Source organism: Lissotriton vulgaris, chromosome 9 (assembly GCF_964263255.1).
Source record: "Lissotriton vulgaris chromosome 9, aLisVul1.2, whole genome shotgun sequence".
Classification (NCBI taxonomy): domain Eukaryota; kingdom Metazoa; phylum Chordata; class Amphibia; order Caudata; family Salamandridae; genus Lissotriton; species Lissotriton vulgaris.
Window position 1 is genome coordinate 516,822,565 of NC_141697.1, and position 20,568 is coordinate 516,843,132.

General features: G+C 41.9%; 1 protein-coding gene across 1 annotated transcript in view; it reads left to right on the forward strand.

Moving 5' to 3' along the window:
- Nucleotides 1–20,568, forward strand: part of ACTR10 (actin related protein 10) — a 247,980-nt gene that overhangs the window by 64,079 nt on the left and 163,333 nt on the right. The window contains exons 2-4 of the mRNA XM_086937982.1: nt 4,153–4,225; nt 7,956–8,038; nt 11,410–11,518. Coding sequence (XP_086794108.1) covers nt 4,153–4,225; nt 7,956–8,038; nt 11,410–11,518 — 265 coding nt within the window. The remainder of the gene's footprint in view (nt 1–4,152; nt 4,226–7,955; nt 8,039–11,409; nt 11,519–20,568) is intronic.

A 20,568-nucleotide genomic window follows, 5' to 3' on the forward strand; every position in this document is an offset into this window, starting at 1 on the left:
TGATCAGTGATCAGTTGCAAATCAATCTTGAGGCAGTTATGAAGTTACCAGTCTATCGAGCCTCAAGAGCCCTTTTTTCGCCGTTCACTAGAACCTGTAATGCCAAGTATGCAGAGGGCGCCAAGTCTTCATAGCTGGCCATGATCTGTTCCAGAGTGATCCGAGTCCTCGGTTCTACCACTGTCCTGTGTGCCGCTGACGGAGGCCGACCGCTTTCGTGACTTAGAGCGCCGGTTCCTCCTGTTCTTGGTCGTCTGGCCTCCCCGTTCCTGCGATGACCCCCTCGAAGAGCCCGGGTTCAGTCCCGGTTGAGAATTCGGCCTGATCCTCACTGTTTCGTCGGTCCATTTGAAGAGGTCCTCTGGAGTGTCGAAAAATTGTGTTTGCGATTGGAAAATCACCCTCAGGCGCGCCGGGTATAGCAGGGAGTATTGGAGTTTGAGACCTCGGAGTTTCGCTTTTGCGGCCATAAATGATTGGCGCTGCTGCTGCACTAGCTTCGTGTAGTCAGGGAAGATCATTATCTTTCGATTTTTATAGAGAAGAGCCTCTCTGGTTCTTGCTTCCCTCAGGATGACATCTCGGTCATGGTAGTTCAGAAGTCGAGCTATTACCGCCCTGGGCCGTTCGCCTTCCGGTGGCATCTGTGTCAAAGCGCGTAGTGCGCGTTCGATAACGAAGCAGTTGGATAAAGCCCCCGGGGGCAGCCAGGTTCCCAGCCACTGCGTGAGGAATTGTTCCATGTTACCCTTCTCACATCGTTCCGGAAATCCACTGAAACGGAGGATGTTGCGGCGTGCGCGCTCTTCAGCATCTTCTACTCAGAGCGCCAGGCCCCGTTGCGCAGTTTCTATCGCCGCCATTTTCTTCTTGAGGGCGCCCACGTCGTCCTCCACTACCGACACCCTGGATTCAGCTTCCGTGATCCGTGCTACAGCATTCCGCAAGTCTTGGCGCAGCAGGGGACATCTGCGCCCACTGCACCTATTTGATGCCTGCCATAAGTGCTGCGTTGTCCGGCCCCCCTCCCTGCTGTCCTCCTCCTGATGATCCAGGGCCCCCACTGGGCCCGGTGAACTTGTCGATTGTTGCCTGCTTGGTGAGGCCGCCACCTCCCCTGGTCATGACTACGAGTCCTTCGTGAGCCGCCAACTATGTATGCAGAGCCGCTTCTTCTCCCTGCGGGGGGCCGGACGGTCGTATCCCCGGTGGAATCCTGCGCCCGGGCCAGGTCAAGGCAGGCCCCGATACCAGCTCCCCACTCGCCAACAGTCAGTGCCCCCCACACCCTGCGGGCTGGGCAGTGTCTCTCCGCCACAATGTGCGGGCGCTACAGCGTTGGCTCGAATGCCTGCAGTGTCCAGGGGCCCAGGTGGGGGGTTACTCACAGTTTGTCTCCAGTCATGTAGCCAGCCAAGGCGCTCCGGGCTGCCCGCTATAGTCCAGTCACCTTCGGGGCTTCCGTCGTATGGAGGCAGCAGGGGAGGTCCACTCCGAGGACAGCAGTGCCCCAGCAGATGCGGGTGAATAGTCCCGCGGCCTGGGTCGCGAAACTCGAGGCCGCGGCTGCTCCCGGATCACAGGGCCGCCGCAGCCGAGCAGACAGGGTCACAGCACCAGGGAAGCACTCCCCTTCAGCGGGGCCCCAGGAAGAGGATCGTCAGTCGTCCCTCGCCCCTCAGGGTAGCGAAGGTCAATGGCAAGCGGTGGGCCAGCAGACCCACACAGAGGCCGTCCGGCCGGGGATCTCCAAAATCGAGACTCCGGCATGCAAGGCTGCACCCCTCGTTCTTCTGTACCGGCACGTCCGGTCACCCAGGATCTCCGCCGACTGCACCGGAGGATCCCTGGTACCACTAGCAATGTCCGCCCCACAATGGTCGTGAGTAGTGGGCTCGGGGGCCAGGATAATTAGCCGGATCAAGTGCGGGCCGGCGGGAGCTCTAACAAGCTGCGACCGCCATTGCCGCTCGCTGGCTCATTTAATTTTTGCTCTTATCCCATTGTGGAGGGAGGACCGTCTGAGACACAAGCCTGGGCATGCCATCCTGCACCCCCCTGATTGTCTGACGCAGTGCTGCATGTGAGCGTGTCCGTGGTCTCACGGGACCAGCTGACATCCCCAGGCAGTCTTCTCACCTGTAAGTGAGTCTGACAGCATATATACACCGACTTGTTCCTCGGAGACCTTGCCAATTCTAATTTTACGTAAAGTATTGCCGAGACCAGGATACAACGAGGAGTGGGTAGGGAACCGCACTAGAAAGCATTGATCTGTTTTAGATCGCATGTAGTTTCAATTCCTATAACAGACAGAATTACATGATTTATGGTCAATCGCTGACCCTGGGATTATAACATAAATCCTCGTGGCACAAGATGAAATTCTAGGCTACCCCGTATCTGTTACTGGGATGGGATATGGCACTACGGTCGGAGCTGCCGACTTTCTAAATAGGGAACCTGTGATTTGGGAAAAATTGATTAATCTTCCAGTGCAAAAAAATTTGACCTTGTGTAATGTAACTGGTACTCCTGGAAAGCGCTCAAATTCCTGCAGGTCGAGTTCAGCTAAATAAAACTGCAGGGAAAAAAAGTAGGATGGTTTTCTAAGCTGAGCTTGGTTTGTTTGTAAAGCACTATGAGCTGCGGCAAAAGAAAAACAAAATTAATCCTAAACTGTCTGACTGCACAATATCTCTAGTTTTCTCTGTCCATATGCAGCCTAAAGCCAAGGTTGCGCAGCTTGAAGAAACCCTCACCACTAAATAAATACATTTTACATTTTTACAGCGCATAGCTAACAAAGGGCATTCTGGCACTTATGTTTTACTAAAGAAGGAACAATATGCAGAGCGAGGCAGCCACTGAGGCTGTGTGCTGCTCACCTATCAAAGTGTACTTAAAGTGTTGAAGAGGTTTATTGCTCTAGTAGCATGAAATTTGAGAACACTAAGCATGCGTTATGATTTCCGAAAGCTGTTCTCCTGAAAAAATTTGAGGGCAGGTCTTCCTCTCTCATGGTGGCTTGGTCGGACATAGCTAAAGAGACCAAGTGTTCGCTCTCCAGAGTGGCTGCTGATTACGCGTCTTACAAATAGGGAAATGCCACATATAATCAAACCGAACAGATTTAGTAATAGGATTACTTGATTTATGTAGCCATGGGATAGGAGTGGTAAAAGTTTGAATACTTAATATTGAGTAAATGCCTGCATTCAGAAAAATTGGTGTTACAAAAATGAATCAAAATATTGTAACTACGCAAAGTTCTGTGTGGCCCAGTATGCATAATATTATGCCAACACACCAGTACCATCTCACCCCTTTGCTGCCTTACAAACAAGTTTCACCTGATAACACAAACTTGATATCTGTATTCAGTACAAAAATTCAAGACAACCCACCACCTCTGTGTGCCACAACCCGCTATGCACCTGGGAAAGCCAATATGGTGACTCCTAGAAATGCTTCAAGTCAGACCTTGTTGCATAATGAAGGAATACAGGTTGTCAGTGCTCTCCTCACTTTAGGGCCTTGAAATAGAGTAAAGCGCTAGCGACATCTCCAGGAAACAAAACACGACCATGGTGCAGGCCAACAAGTGCTCTCAAAGAATCCTAAACAACCTGAAGAGTAAGAGCACATGTAACAGGGGAAGTCCTAATGGGAGGATAAAAAAAGTCCAAAAGGAGGGACTACTGAGCGTATTAAATATTAAAAGCAGGCATTTACAAAGGACAGTCGGCAACTAATGAAAAAGATGGGCGGTGCTTGAAGCCCATATTGTAGAGACAGCACGCATGCGCTGCCTAGGCGAGATATTATAAAAATAAGGTTATGAGGATTTTACTAAGCAGATTCTTAACATAATGTTCTGATCTAGCAAATGTCGGAGGCCCTTACAACAATGACATTATCATGCCTAAATGCTGCTATAATCGGGCGCATTGGCAATACTATCATGAAAACGATCTTGGAATATAAACATATTGTTCTTGTGTTTTTGTGGTTTCTTTTATAGGATACACTTTATGTAACTGCATTTGTTGGTTACTCTGTACACCTCTCTGATAACCTTGAGGCATATTTGTGCTTTATAAAACTCTGTAGATAAATAAACACATTTGTTGTTTTCCCCCATTTTTTTAGGTGTGGTTTTGCTGGTGAAACTGGGCCGCGATGTATTATACCGAGTGAGATAAGGAAACCTGAATTTCCTAAGGTAATAATTCTTCTATGCCATTACACAACTGTTTTTTTAGGTCTGTCTTTAGTTAAGACCATATGATTTTCCTAAAATTATATTGATAAAAAACCTGTAGCTACTTTCAGCCAGCCCTCTTCATCCATGGGTCTGTTGTCTATTGTTGGGCCATTCCCCTTTTTTATCCACCACTTACAGTATGGGGCAGTGGGTCCTCCCACTTGAACTACTGGCTAAATTAAGCATGAATGCTGGCATTCTGCTCCTGCAAAAGGTGCACACATACACAAAAAGTGTTTCAGTTCAGTGTCAGAAACTACTGCCGCAATATGTGGAATATTATTAAAAAGTAAATTGTTTTGTTTTTAGCCAATGTTTGTTTTTGTGTGGATTGTGATTAAAAGGTAAATAGTTTTGCCTTTAGCCATTTTCTTTTTGTACAGTGGTAATGGTTCACCAGCACTACAAACAATGCTACCTGGCCTCTTGCATCTCTTCATATGTTTGCATCAAACGCATAATAATTATTTTTTTTTTAAATGGCTGCCAGTGCATGTGCATGCACCTGCATGCATGCGTGCCCTTTTTAAAAAAAATTCCAATAGATTTTTATTTGTATAAGAGCAGTTTAATGCATTGCACCAGTTATATGATTACAAGTATTGTTGTGTGTTTATCTAGGTTCCTGATCGATACTGTGACCTTATGCCCCTATTCGGCTATAAATCCATTTATTCCCTATATTGGCATAACCGTTCAAGTGCGACTTTCAGAAAAGTCATCTCTGGCCTCACAAGAACAGAGCCACATTCCAGCATAGTTCTCTGCCACTTCCTTTGCAACCAATTAGTGCAATGACAGAGCAGAAGTCACTATCTGATATTCCTAGATTAACACTCCGAGTTCTTCAACAAGATAAAAACTCAGCAAACCTGGAAATCCCCGCTTGCTGTGTTTTGATTAGTAATGGAACTCTAATGAGCAACTGATAGCTATCACTTCCTAGTGACATCTTTAATTGACGTCTTATATCCAGCAAACTTGCGTCAAACCCGGCACCTGTCAGGTATAAATATTACCAACGTTGCCTTAAGCAAAGAGAGACCAACAAGAGCTGCCGTGCTGTTGTAAGCTGTCGTGCACCCTGTGTGCATCCCATTGCTGCTGCAGGCAGTACGCTGCTGTTGTCCCTTGGTGGTGAAGCTACTGATACCATTATTGCTGCTAAAGCGCAAACGATGGTGCAGTACGCTTAGGAGCTGAACAGCCGTCCCTCTACGAAGAGCCCAGCAGATTCCAGCTGCCGCGGACGCTGTCCCCCGCCTCCTCCTCCCGACGAGCTGAAGAAGAGCCGCTGCCTTTCTCCTGCAGAGAAATCCAGCTCCAGCGTTTCCGGTCTGCCCTCGCGGGTGACTGGGATATTGAGTGCCCCCTGAAGGAAATACCAGACTTCCATCATTCTATTCAGAGGTATGGTGTTGACTAAACCCTTAGACGAGAATTCTTGAAGCAAACCTTGGCAAAACCAACTTAACTTAAAGCTACTTACTTACTCCCCTTCCACGTGTTAGGCTTAGGTCAGGCACACTGGGGTAGGCGTAGTTAGAAGCACCAGTTGAGTATGTTAGCCTAATTTATATATGACTGTATATATGTTTTATTACTTTTAAACCATTGTATGGCTAAGAAACCATATCAATGCTTTTACAGTTTTATTTCGCAATCCTTATCTTACTGTACATACCTTTTATAATAACAAGTCTTGCAATTGTGGCAATACATTTCTCTTGTACGAGAAGAAAGACTGTTCAATAAATGTTAACCCTTTATTGACAAACGCCCGTCTCTCTATTCTCTACATCTCGTGAAAGTAAACTGCACTAGACTGAGTGAAATACCTGTCTATTGTTTCACACGACCCTAGAGATTGACTCTTTATCTGAGGAGCAAAGTTGTCATGTTGCACGGTTGTTGGAAAGCTGAATCCCTTCTTGTCTGTGCCAAGGAAGCTGATCACTTCCCATGCAGAGAAGAAAGTTTCCAGTGACCTCTGAGCTAGTTGGTAACACACCCAATTAAGTTTAGCATAGTCAGTGGAGGCCTGGAATATCCGCAGTTCCACGTCGATACTACTGTTTATGTTATTCCAATGCGCAGGGCCTAGTGGGAAACTAGGAACTACACTACAGTATGACTTGACATCATACAGATTGTTGTATATAATCAATCGGTTTAGCAAAGTTTGGTTGAGGAGTTGTCATATAACTATAAATGAGTGTAGAGTTGTTTGTGCGGAGAGTTGAGGTTGGTGGAGGCAAAAGGTCCTCTTGGCTCAAGTTGGGGGTGCTAGGACACATGTCCATTCAATAAGCAGGGATTTATTAGCGATTCTGAATGTAGTTGAAGGTATGACGTTACATGTATGCATATTGAGACAAGTGGAGTTAGTATCCAAGTAAAAAGTGTGCTTGTACCAGAAGTTCCAAAGATAGAAACAAGTATATGAGAAGAAGGGGGAGATGGAGGGGGGAGGAGGCTAGGGTAAGAGATGTGGTACCATAGCATGATTAAATGCCCACGAATCAATATGCCCTTTCATGTCTGCTAGGATGTTCATATCCAATTGGAAATTCTGAAATTTGGGTAGCCAGTCATGGTCTGTGAGAGAGCTAAGTTGATATTCTATTATTTAAGATATTGGGTACGAGCTACCTGTATACAGTAGGGTCCATGAGAATTAAGGGACACTTTTTTTTCACGTATTCATCAGAACTGTCCCAGAGTTTCCTTGATCTGTGTAGAGAAAGTGACTTGCAAAATAGTAAGTTGTCTAAACTTTTGGTGGAACCCAGCCAGGTCCACCATTTTTTTGAAAGGTTTTGCTAATTCAATTTCCCATACAGATAATATTACTTTGGCTCCCAGTGTCATCAACAGATCATTAAGCAGGTCAACTGTTGCTAGGCATGACAAATGCGGTTGTATTTTACTTTTAATACAAACCATTCAAAGATGGCTGCTTAGGCATTCTCATGCATGGATGGCCATCGGTCCGTGTTTTTTTTTGCTTTAGTGAAGAACATTAAAAAGTGTTCAACTTTGTAGTAATCATCTATGTCTGCTTGTGCATATGCTTATGCACACATGGGTAGCCATTCTTGTAATTGCTTTTGAATTAAAGATTTACAAAAACCATTACCAAAGAAATCAAGCATTGGCAAACGCAAAACTTGGCAGCCAGCAGCGATCCTTTTGGATTTTACCAGTGCATATTTTATTAGCATGATACATATTTTGTTGTGAATGTCTTACCTAGTTAGAGACCAGTTATCCTTCCATCAGACATTACAGTTGAAATAAAATTCATACAAAGCATTGCATGAATATCTGCCTCCTTCATTAACCGCTTGACTGCGGAGCTAATACCCCCGCTGTTCTGGTGGGCGAGCACAGCGCCCCGTGCTCATGGCGAGCTCAGCTCGTCATGAGCCACGGTGGCCTTGTGCTCATGACGAGCTGAGCTCGTCACAGCTACACCTGTTTTCATAAAACGTTCAGCACAGCGGGGAAATTAGCCCCGCGTGCGAGCGTTCTGGCCTTTATGACGAGCTCAGCTCGTCATGAGCACACAACCACCGTGGCTCATGACGAGCTGAACTTGTCATGAGCATGGGAGGGGTTAAAAATGCATCTGCATGTGAATTTAAATATGTCAATAAAACCAGTCCTTTTGTTTCTTTTGTTGCAGCCTATTAAAGTTGTTCAGTACAATATCAATACAGAAGAGTTGTATTCATACTTAAAGGAATTTATTCACATGCTGTATTTCAGGTAAGCGTGATTTCCCGTTTCGTCTGTTTTGTATTTACTTGCATTCACACTTTTCATGCAGGGCCTTATCTATATTTTGATTTGAGAAGCTGATGCAAAATATTTCAGCGTTGAGATGAAAAACAAAACAATGTTCTTACGGGGTAAGTTCATTTGTAACGTTAAGTAGTAAAGAAATTGATCACTTGTTGTTCCATTCAGATCTTATTATTGAAGGATTTTACCTCCGAAACTAGACAGAGGCAAAAACTGTAGGTACATAATTTTCTCTTGAGTGATATTCATTTATTAAAGTTTATTGGTCTTTTTAGCCCTGATAACGCTTTGAAGCTACTCATAGGTGGATATGGTGCTAAACGAGTACTGACTAATGTTTAATGCGCAGTCTTCAGCTAGTGGTGCTGGGCTATTGAGACCTGAATTGTGCCATGATTGCTATTGTCGCTAGCTTAAGAAAGATTCTAGAAAAGCAAAGATACTAACTGCCACTGTCAGACAATCCCTGTGACCAATATGGAAGCCAACAATCAATCAATGCACTACTTTAGTGCTTATATAAATGTTTTCGTTTGGACCATGTAAACCATAGAACAGAGCAAACATTTCAATATCTCAACAGATATTTTCATACACACCTCATCACATGTGAAATAAATGTGCCTCACCTAAGTGAATATTTCTGAATGCGATAAAAAACAATTCAAGATGTACATTTCATTAAACAACAAAAGATAACACAAAAGGGGAGGAAGGGGGTACCAGTCCAGAAAATTCCATTTATAAACAGGCAGTCACAACTTTTTAAAGAAACTTTAGTAAAACCGCTATGAATGTGCAGGAGCCAATAAGAACCGAAGAATGAGAAAGGGATCAGCTGTTCAGTCCTATTACCCATCCGTTAGATCCCTTTAGAAATGAGGAGTTGCAGGGGGAATTGGCAATTCCATGTCCTAACTCCCCCTTAAATCTCTATTTTTACCCAGATTTTCACACACCATTTTCAGCTTTCCACTGCTGAAATCTTGAGAAAATTAAAAGGCCTGTGGAAACACCACAGAGTTCATAATTTCTTTGGAAATAAGAGGCCTCTAATATTGAGGGCCATAGATTATAGTCCTGAAATTGTTCTGGTGGGTAATTACCCATCCGTTAGATCCCTTTAGAAATGAGTAATTGCAGGGGGAATTGGCAATTCCATGTCCTAACTTCCCCTTAAATCTCTATTTTTACCCAGATTTACCCTCGCGGGAAACTGAGGTTTTTAGAGAAAGTGTGAACCTACAGTACTGGCATACTGCAAATATAATAATCAGTAAGCCATTGTCTACAAGGCACAAAACCTTCAATCATAACGGGCACAATAATGTAAAGGGAGAGAAGAACCAAATCTCAGCTGCTGGAAAGAACATTTCAAGGTGAGGTGAGGGGTGAAAGAGTTGTCTCCTGGGGATAGAACCAACAGGAGTTGTAAGACAGCGAAGAAGTTTTGCAATTGGCTTAGGGAGGATAGGAGACAGATATACAGACAAAGCTCTTGATGAAAATGTAAAATGAGCGAGACTCGCAGGAGAGAAAAATTATCTGTTTGACATGTTAATGAAAATTTAATACGCAGGTCTTTTAAACCACAGTTCACCATTGGCTACCACAGAAACAAAGCAACAGCATGTAGGAACTAAGCACTTTGATTAATAAATCCCAATTAGAAGACGCAGATGTGAACTAGTCAAGAGAGAAAGGAAGCACTAAGCATGATGGTGGGTGAATAGGAGGAACAAACACAGCTGTTATAGAAAAGCATACCCTAAATTCCACTTTGGAATAAACAATAACTATTTGTTTTAAAACAGTATAACATAACGGAATGTGTTCAATAGCTTTGTCTCTGTGTTTGAATCTAGCTTCTTGGCAGTACAGGGTGGCTATTCCATTATTTTGCGACAGCATATCTATTTATATCTGGGAAGTGTTTTCCCTAAACAGATTCTCTGAATTGAGTACAAACGTTTTCTCAACTCACAGACTATCTGTGCTATATCCCACAATTGCAAATGGCACTGCTCTTAGCTGATGTCAATATGTCCTGCGACCTATAAATCCAGAACATGGCAAAATCTACATAACTGCAATTTTTCTGTACATCTCAACATTTTCACTCTTTTTGAATCTTCAATTCTTCCTATATGTTATGGTTCTACTTCTCTTACAATCTCCTCAGAGCCCATCGTCTCATTAGCTCCGCTTCACATATTTGTTTCATTGTGGCTGATCATCAGACATCTAACTGCAGACAGTCGAAATTACAGTCCAAGCCCTAATTTGGACACTTTTTCCTGTTCTGGAGGTGACAGACCTTTTGAATGTTATTTTGGCCGTGGCCAATCTGTACACATCATTCCGTCGTGCTAGTCCTCAAGGAGGCATGCACAGTTTTCAGTCCTATAGATATCTTTCTTTTTGCCAACATTACGGCTAAATTAGTAAAATAGCATCCCTGTCTCTGCGTTTTTGGACAGTCACACAGTTCTAAGAGACAGCTATTATGACCCTTCATCCTGCACTGCAGTCTAACATGCACAGTAGGGAAACCCCAAAGTCATGCTGCAATCCAACTTTACATTTATTCAAATATCAGAACACACATTATTATCCAGGGGAATGTTGTTTTGTACCACTACACATCAGAACATCAGACTTACAAGAACATAGTCAAGTATAAAATATTTCATAGAAAGCAAAATTATATGTTTAGTGAGGGAGAAACATGAATTATTCACCAACATTTTACACACCAAATTAGACAGATTTTTTTGTAATGCTAATCAGCAAGAAAACATCGCTGTCTTACAACTCCTGTTGGTTCTATCCCCAGGAGACAACTCTTTCACCCCTCACCTCACCTTGAAATGTACTTTCCAGCAGCTGAGATTTGGTTCTTCTCTCCCTTTACATTATTGTGCCCGTTATGATTGAAGGTTTTGTGCCTTGTAGACAATGGCTTACTGATTATTATATTTGCAGTACGCCAGTACTGTAGGTTCACACTATTCTCTAAAAACCTCAGTTTCCCGCGAGGGCCAACACATCTGGGCTGCAACTGGAGAGGATTTTTTTTATGGCTCTCATCCCTCAGGACCAAAAAGCTTTATACCTATTTGAAAAGTAAATCAGTAAATTGGAAATTCTAAAACTTGATGTTTTAAAAGCAGTTATTCATTAAAATTCTACTGTTTTCTTTGAGGAAGCGAGGTAAAAATGATGTGAGTTGCATAATTCGGGAGTTTTTTGTCATATATAATTTTGAATATTCAGATTGTTTGTGAACATTGAAGCTGAATATTTTACTTTTTACCTTCTCTCTTATCTTGCAGACATCTTTTAGTGAATCCAAGGGATCGGCGTGTGGTCATTGTAGAATCCGTTCTGTGCCCCTCCCACTTTAAAGAAACATTGACAAGTGTTCTTTTCAAATATTTCGAGGTATGTTGCTGCACTGAGACCAATTGTCACAAGTTGAATTTAGGATAAGCCTGCAATATGTATTATACAAATCCCATTATCATGACCATGTTAATCTGTGTATGGGCATGTTAACACCATTGATTTTAGTGTACCCCAACCGTTGGTATCTTCAGTCTTCTTTTCACAGAGCAGATGGGTCATTATTGAAAGTTTGTTTTAACTTTGAAGGTACTTATTCACGTTTTTTATGTTTAAGGAAATGTCAAATTTCTGTTGATTTTTATTTTTATTTTTCTCTTGCAGATATTCACTATCACTCTTTCTATAACCATGTTTGCACTTTAATGTTGTCTTTGTCTCAATTGTCTGAGCATTGCAGAAGTTGACTCTTACTGTTGGGTAGGTAGATGGCGCTTGTTAAAAAATTTAACATTTGTCTTAGATTCAGAGTCTTAGTACCATTAGGTGTATTATGACAAAGCTACCCTTATTTACAAGTAGAACAAAAGTTGTAGCTGTATCTATAGCCAAGTAATCATCTGAGCCAGTGTTGGAGAGTGTGTTTCCCCAGCAACACTAGAAGGTGGTTTTCCAGAATGGCATAGATCACATGGTGCCACAGCATGTCCTTTCAGAAATATTTCATGTTCAGTGGGCATTAAACTTATCCCAAACAGAAAATGGCAGTCATAGGGATATAATAAACGGAATGAGAACAAAATCTTTTATTATAAGTTAGTCAGAAAAAGAGGTATCATTCTGGAGTATCTGCAGCAAAAGCGGCTGCACCAAAGTGTTTTTGTCCAAGCTGTGGGACTGCTCGTCTTCTTGTGCTTTTTTCAAACCCTCAGTGCATCATTCACTTCATTGAAAAGAGGAATGTACTGTCAGAGAATCTCAGCTAAGGTAGTTGAGTGCTTAAGTCTACATTATAAGGTAGGAAACGCAATGCATAAGGACATGCGCTCCTGAAAAGGTAAGGTAGCGGGTGAAATGCCATGCAAAGAGGAAGTTGTGAATCACAATTGGAGGAAGTGATAGAGGGCCAAGGGGCATTGATACTTGTTGTATTAACCCAAATAAGCCAGCGAAGGCACTTTATAAGCATTCTGCAGTCAAACTGGGTTTCATAATCCATTGAGCCCTAGCATTCGCTATTCTGCTGCAGCCCCTTTTTCAAGGTCAAAAAGGGGGAATTCCAGAAATGTTTTTAAACACTTCAAAGCAATCTGGTGGGAATGGATGACGTCTCCTCTCGACTACTGTGCTTCATACAAGAAAAATAAAGCTGATGTGGAAGGTGACCTATGAATAGGAGAAGACTTGGAAGTCTCCAGGAACTAGGGAAGAAAAGTGCAAAATGCCTTCAATGTACAGCGTTTTATTCCGTCAGTTCATGGCCATCTTAGACAAAAGTGAGAGAAAAACAAGCGAACTTTTCAGTAATTTCAAAAAGGTATTGTGTGTAGTAGAGCCTCACTTGATTCAAACCACCACCCCCTCAATTGACCAATCACTTGGCCATACCCTCTGCTGCACAGGCAAAAACCCCTTCCATGGATAGAGAAAATGAAGCCCTTGAATTATGAAAAGCACCTCATCACAAAGGGACTAAAGGTAATGTAAATACTTACTTACTTATGCCTCTTTGGATATAGGGCAGAAACCAGGGCTCACCTACCATCTCCGTCCTGGACTTTTCTTTCAATCTGACTCCAGGTGTAACCCATCTCCTTTCAGTCAGCCTTGCCGCAGGTGTTTCTTGGCCTTCCTCTTTTCCTTTTCCCTTGTGAGGTTCTCCTGGGGATGTTTGATTCAGGCTTGCCGAGGGTGTGACCTATCCAGCTCCAGCATCTTTCATGATTTCTTCATGAGCAGGAAGTTGGAAAGTCTGCTGCCATAGGTGGTTGTTGCTGATGGTGTTTGGCCAGCGAATTTGGATGATTTTCGTCAAACAAGTGTTGATGACCTTCTGGACTTTGTTGGTGATGGTAGCTGTTGTCCTCTACATTTCTGCTCCATACAGAAGGACCAATTTTATGTTGATTTAAAAAAGCCTGATATTGGTTTGCAATGTTAGGTCTTTGCAGCTCCAGATCTTCCTTAGCTGAATGAATGCAGCCCTTGCTTTGCCGATTCGTGCCTTGAATTCGCCCTTCTTGCCGCCCTGCTTTTCTATGACAATGCCCAGGTAGATGAAGATCGTAATCTCTTCCTTTGCATCACCCGCAAAAGTGACTCTAGTAGTGCAGGATCTTGGGTTTCCCCCTGTGGATGCTGAAGCCAAGTTATGCTGATGTGACTGCCACTTTGCTGGTCTTGTTTTGCATCTGTAGATGGTTATGTGAGCGTAGGGCCAGGTTGTTTGCAAAGTCCAGATTGCCGAGCTGCGTCCAAGGTATCCGCTAGAATCCATTTCTTTTCCTCGCTGTGGATGTCTTCAAGATCCAGTCTTTGGCCAGCAAGAAAAGAAAAGGTGAGAACAAATAACAGGCGGACTCTGGTCCTCACTTCGAAGGCTTTCGTGAGTTGTCCTCCGTTAATTATCTTGAAGGTCACTAGCGCCTTGAGACCTTGCGGTGAACTGTGCGCTATATAAGGATGTATGACTATGACTATTCCCTTGTAAGAGTTCCATATGATTCTTATGAGTTTATCTAGCACACCATAGTGGTGGAGGAGTTTCAAAAGGTCTCTCTGTCTACGCTGTTGAATGCGTTCTCCTAGTCGATAAAGTTGACATTGAGGGGGGAGTTCCATTCCTTCTACTGCTCCATGATGATGCACAGTGTTGCAATTTGGTGTGTGTCGAATCTATCTTTGACGAAGCCAGCTGTAAATACATGATTACAACAAGTATTTTCAATTCAAAAGGTCTTGCATTTGCGAAAGTTTAAGCTATTGGTATTGTAAATGACAATGCCATTTATTTTTGTGTTTTTAAAAACAACACATATATAAAGCGCATTGTCATTTCTAATGCCAATGGCTTAAACTCTCGCAAATGGGAGACCGCTTTAATGGTGGCCATGCTTCTTTCTTAAGACGCTGCTCGCCGTATTCAGGTTACAGTGAGCAGCATCTACCGAAAGGGGCGCGGCCAGCATTTAAGTGAAAGCACTGTATGGGGTACTTCCACCCAAAAAGAAAGAACAAATAAATAAAGGTTCTGTAGCATGGCTGCTAAAGTGAAAGTGGACCATGCTGTAAATTAAATAAATAAGCATGGATTCTGAATTGCAAAAGTACCTCGCTGTAAATTAAATAAGCACGGTCGCTAAAGTGAAAGCGGACGACACCGTAAAATAAATAAGCACAGCCGCTATAGTTAAAGCGGACCATGCTGTAAATTAAATAAGTACATTACTAATACTATAAAAATAGGCGGCATGCTTTGACGTTGTGGGTGGAATAGGGGACGATCGTGTTTCTTTTCTTTTCTTTTTTTTTTTTTTTGCATTTTGTGGGGAATGTGCTTTATTTTCAAAAATGATGTGCATTATACCAAGTACGTTTTGCTGGTGCCTCAGATACCTTGCTCTCCAAGATGTATACCGTGCGCAAGTAAGTAGCACAACATACTGACATTAGACTGATTTGAATAGAATATGTCCCAGTCGAGGAGAAAATGTCTCATTATTATTTTTTTTATTTTATATTTTAACAGGGGGTACACAAAAAAAGTACATGCATTATTAGCGAATAATCATACTCCATAAACAAACAGAGATACCTATACACATATCTATATCCAGGGAACCCCCTAGTTCACTCAAAACATTTCCATATGCAACAAAATCTTTGCATTGAGTTTACAGTTCTAGTTTTAACTAATGCTCGTTCCCTTTCATAAATGTCTTTCATAAGAGCCAACCATTCAAAAAAAGTAGGAGGGTTAGGCGAGATCCATTCTCTCGCAATGCAAAGATGGGCAGCTACTAATACAGTAGATATAAAGCTCCTAGTACTAGAATTCTCACACGCCTTAAACCCCAACATAATCTCTTTAGTAGTGAAGAATATGTTAAGTCCTAGGCATTGACCAGCTTATTTGATAACTTTCTCCCAAAAATCGAATAGCATTGAGCAAGTGTAGAACATATAAAGGATGTTTGCTCCCTTTTGGTCACACTTGGGACAGCATGTTCTGTCCACCTCAACACGACCCAATCCCTGTAGAGGTTGTTGCCATTTACTGATTCTCTCAGGAATGTAGTATAACATACATATAGTGCGAAATTGTTGCAGCATTAGGTTAAAAGAATGGGTAGAATTATTTAACGTATCCAGAGCCAACACTATGTCAGATGTATCCGTAGGTGTACCAAGTATCCGATTTACCAGCTAAATGACTGGTATCAGAACTTCTTAAGTGACAGAGCTGTAAGTATATTGTACTAATTCTACATTTAAGCGAAAGATTGAGTAAGTATTTTAGTACTTCATAAGAGTGTGGAAGTTGCAACAGTTGTCGTTTTAAAAAGTAATCTCTAATTTGCAAATATTAAAAAAATTACTGATGTGAAAGACCAAAAGAAAGCTGCAGAGATGCAAAAGTGGAAAAACCACTATAATTGTACAGCTGGCACAAGCTTTCAATTCCATATTTTGCCCAGCTACTAGCAGTGTAATCATGAAATATGCCCGGGAGAATTGGATTCTTCCATAATTTAAAATATTCATGTTGTGTGAGATCTTCGAGAGTGAGCGAAGAATAATTGAGGATTTCATGCCATATCCGAACCATATCCCTAATAGTCTTAGAATGAACTCTCCTATAGTAATTAGGATCATTAATCCTGTACAGGAACATTTTACTATCTGTGCCCAGTGCTAGTACAAGACCAACATATGGTGGTTTGTCAGTTAATAGACTTTGTAAACGCCCAGTGAATGCTGCCCAAAAAGAAAGTTTAAAATCGGAAAGTTACAAGCCCCCAAACTTATAGTGAAATTTAAGGAAGCATATTGCACGTTGTGCTTGCTTGTAACCCCAAATTAAACTACTAATTGCACCTTCTAATTTTTGAAAGAATTAATTGGGGACCAGTATAGGAATAGTTCAAAACAGATACAAAAACTTAGGCAAGATTGGCATTTTAATTATATTGGATCTGCCAATAATAGTTATTGGAAGTTTCTTCCAACTCTTACGTTTTTTTTTATAACTAAGTGAAGTAGAGTTTCATAGTTAAGTCTCCATATATGCTCAATGATGGCAGATATCCGAACCCCATGAGACATTGCCACAGTGCAGCCTCCAGTTATAGATGTTAATGATTTTAAATTATGAAGAACTTGTGTTTTATGAGAGTTTAATTTAAATCCTGAAAATCGACCAAACATTATCGTTTCTTCCTGGATAACACTCATTGCTGTTGCTGGGTCAGATGTAAAAAAAACAATATCATCCCCATACGCGATAGCCTTAAGTTGATAATTCCCATTACTAAATGGGATGATATAAATATTCTGATTTAGTGCTTTGAATAATGGCTCTATATATAAAGCAAACAGCAGAGGAGAAAGTGGGCACCCCTGCCTTGTATCACGCTCTATCGGAAATGGAGCAGAATGCAGAATAATATATATAAGTTTAGCCTGTGGGTTGATATATAACGCACAAATCTATTTAAAAAAACGGCCCGGTAAGCCGTTATTAGTCAATATCTTCCATAATGCGTCCCATGCAACCCAATCGAATGCTTTTTCAGCACCTAACAAAACCATCCCCAAATTGCGAGATGTCTTGTTAGCAATACGTAAAGCTGTTATAGCTGTATTAACATGTGCGGTAGTATCTACCGATTATAAACCCATGTTGATGTTCGGTACTAGACCAGGCATGTAAGGAGCAAGACGATTAGCCAACACTTTGGCAAAGATTTTAGCATTGGAATAAATTGGGGATATTGAGTGGTAAGACCCACAGTCATCTGCCGTCTGCAGTCACATACCAAGACTTAGGGGCTTCCATACATTCCCCAATCTGGTATATAACAGCCCGAAGTAGCGAAAGAATAGAGTCTTTAAATGTTTTATAAAATTCCATTGGTATAGCGTCATCACCAGCAGCCTTACCTGATGGCAACGCAGCCATAGCAGATGACATTTCTTCTTCAGTAATATCTTGTTGAAGATAATCAGCTGCCTCCAGGTTCAGGAAGTGGGAATCCCCTTATTGTAAATATTACTCCACTAAAGTTTCATCCACATCATCGGTCGAAGTGTAAAGCTCTGTATAGAATTGAACACATTTTTCTAAAATTGATTCAGTAGAAAGATCGAGATTGAGATCATGAGAAAGATCGCCTATTCTTAACCCCAACTGAGAGCTGAAAACAGGTTAGAAGCGGAGTATGATCATATGTTATCCGCAGGCAGACCTCTATTTGTGCCTTTGCTAAAATGCTATTGCTCACAAAAACTAGATCTATTCTAGAATAGTGTTGATGAGGCCTGGAATAATACGTAAATCCTGGTTAAGTAGGATGCTGTGTCTGCCATAAGTCTAGCAACCCCTGGAGCCGCGCTAATTCATAAATTGACTTTCGGACCCTACGCAATTTCGGGGAAGCAAATTGATTTGTTGAGGTTTTTTTTTATTTTTTATAATCTTTATTTCGGTTCTTAAAAAGACACCATAAAAGCACATATACAATATACACAAAATTATTTAAAAAAGTGAGTTTTCCATTAAAAAAGGGATATAAAAGGTTGAGTTGAGTTGATATAATTTAAAGTGCAGTTAAAATCCCCCATGATGATTATTTCTCCCTGCCAGTCTAACAACTCCAACATGAGTTTATTAAAAAGGGTAGGATCATCCAAGTTAGGTCTGTATAGTGCACAAAGAACCAGTTTTTATTATAAATTTCAAGCTGTATAATGACCCACCTGCCACCTGGGTCAGAAGCTTTTTTAATATTATTGCAAGTTAAATGCTTATCCTTAAGGATCGCTACCCCTCTAATTGCTGCCATCTGTGAGGTACATTCCATCATCTCAAACCTCAAATGTTTGAACAGGCCCCTATCCTTGTAAGCCAGGTGTGTCTCTAACAAAATTAGCAGATGTGGTTTATATATCTTAAGCTCTTCTCTAACCAGTTGCCGTTTAGTTGGGGAATTTAGCCCAGCTACATTACAGCTAATACATCTAATTGTCCCCATAATAAAACATGTGACAGATTGGGCTCATGCCTAACTTTTGCTTTCTCTGACCATTTTCCCGGAGGAATTTAGATAAACAAAAGGTTTTGAACACAGTAATCAAAAAAGAAATAAGCTCTTTACTCGTAAACATTAGAGCATTGTGATTTATCTCCTTATTCGCTTTAAGTGCAATCTTTACCCCATGTTATTTACACCCCGATACCAGTGCGTTTCAGTATTCCACTTGTCATTTGGCTGATAAACCGCCCCCACAACAATCCCCCACCCTCCCACCCGGTGTTTTAGAAAAGGAATTGACCCCACCCCAAACCTGCTGTTGATCTGAGACAGCTTAGAGAAGCAGCGCCCTCCGAGAGCTTCCCAAATATTATTAAAAATGATTATTAGATTAATCAATTAAAGGAACACCAGAAAAATACACAGAGGGATATTCCTTTGATCATCATAATTCAGACGCAAAATATCACGTGTCCAAATGTCCAAACAAAAACACATTAGTACTGTATGATCATACTACTTATTGGAGCTCTGTTGTAGTTAAGAGAGCGCTAATTTTGCCTCCTGGTCTGATTAGTAGATCTGTGAGCTCCCATCCTTAATAACTTTCAATCGAGTAGGCTCTTGTAGATAGACCAAAGCGCCAAGCGCCTTCCAAGAGTCAATCAGCTGTCGCATCTCCATCTTTTTTATCCACCATAGTTTTACATAGATCAGATCTAGCAATGATGGAAAATGACTCAACTGACACTGGTGTCGTAGGCCGAGCTTTAATAGCGATAGCCTGATGCAATAGAAAGTTGCCTACGTAGATAAGGATTGGTCGTGGTCTGCGCAGAGTAGACTGATCTTCTTGATTGAAAAAAATTGTCAGCCTGTGAGCTCGTTGGATTTGAGAGTCTCAATCGCAATCTGCCAGATCAGGGAAAGCTTTCTGAAATATTTGAACGATAAATGCTCTTGGATCCGAGCCTTCTCTGCCTATCCCAAATATTCTCTGATTATTCCGACGCTGAAAGGTTCTCCAGGTCGTTAACCTTTCCTTTTAGATCATTAAGCATAATATCATGATCCCAAAGTAGATTGGTAGAGTGTGACACCGCATCCTCATTATCAGACAGTTTCTGTCACTGTGGCCAATGATTGCATGTATCATAACATTTTCCGCCCTAAGCTGTGTGTAGTACTCCTGCTCCTCAGATCTTTGTGCTGATAATGCCTGCATAATTGAGGCTAGTGAGGGTTCTGATGACAATACCGCTTGCGGTGTGGTTGCAGCTATCAGTACACTGGTTGTCATAGAGACCTCCTTTGCATGTTGCATTGGTTCAGGAACTTCAGAAGAATTAGAGGCCCCGATATCCCTGGTGTTTTTAGATAGCTGCTCCATTGTGGGCTGAGAAAAAAAAGTCTTTTGACCACCAATAAATGCTGGGTTTTGCCCCGAACCAGAACCAGATAACCTTGAAACAATGTCTTTAACTTCCCCCTTCGAGGTTACCCATTTATGTAGGGTGCTGTCTTGATCTTTTGCTTTTGCTTCGGATTGTGCACTACCTTGCTGTTGGAATATATTACTGTTGAGTTCAGTAGTTTTTTTGCCAGCTCTGGTTTGTTTTGTAGCTATGAAATTGCGTTTTGTCTTTTTAGCAGACATAGAATTAGCAGTCTCCTCAGGTGAGTAGCCAGAGGAATCATCAATGTTCATTGATGGAAAAGACGAAGATGACACATCGGCTGTGGCTCAACACACTCAGCATACCCGCTATGCTATTTAGCAGTACCCATTATATGTGATTCCGCCATTTGCTGAGCCATCAGTCGCAGAGATTCTAGCAAGTGAATATCCTCCTGCCCATTTGATTCCATTTCAGTTTTTGCTAGCTCAGCTAATGG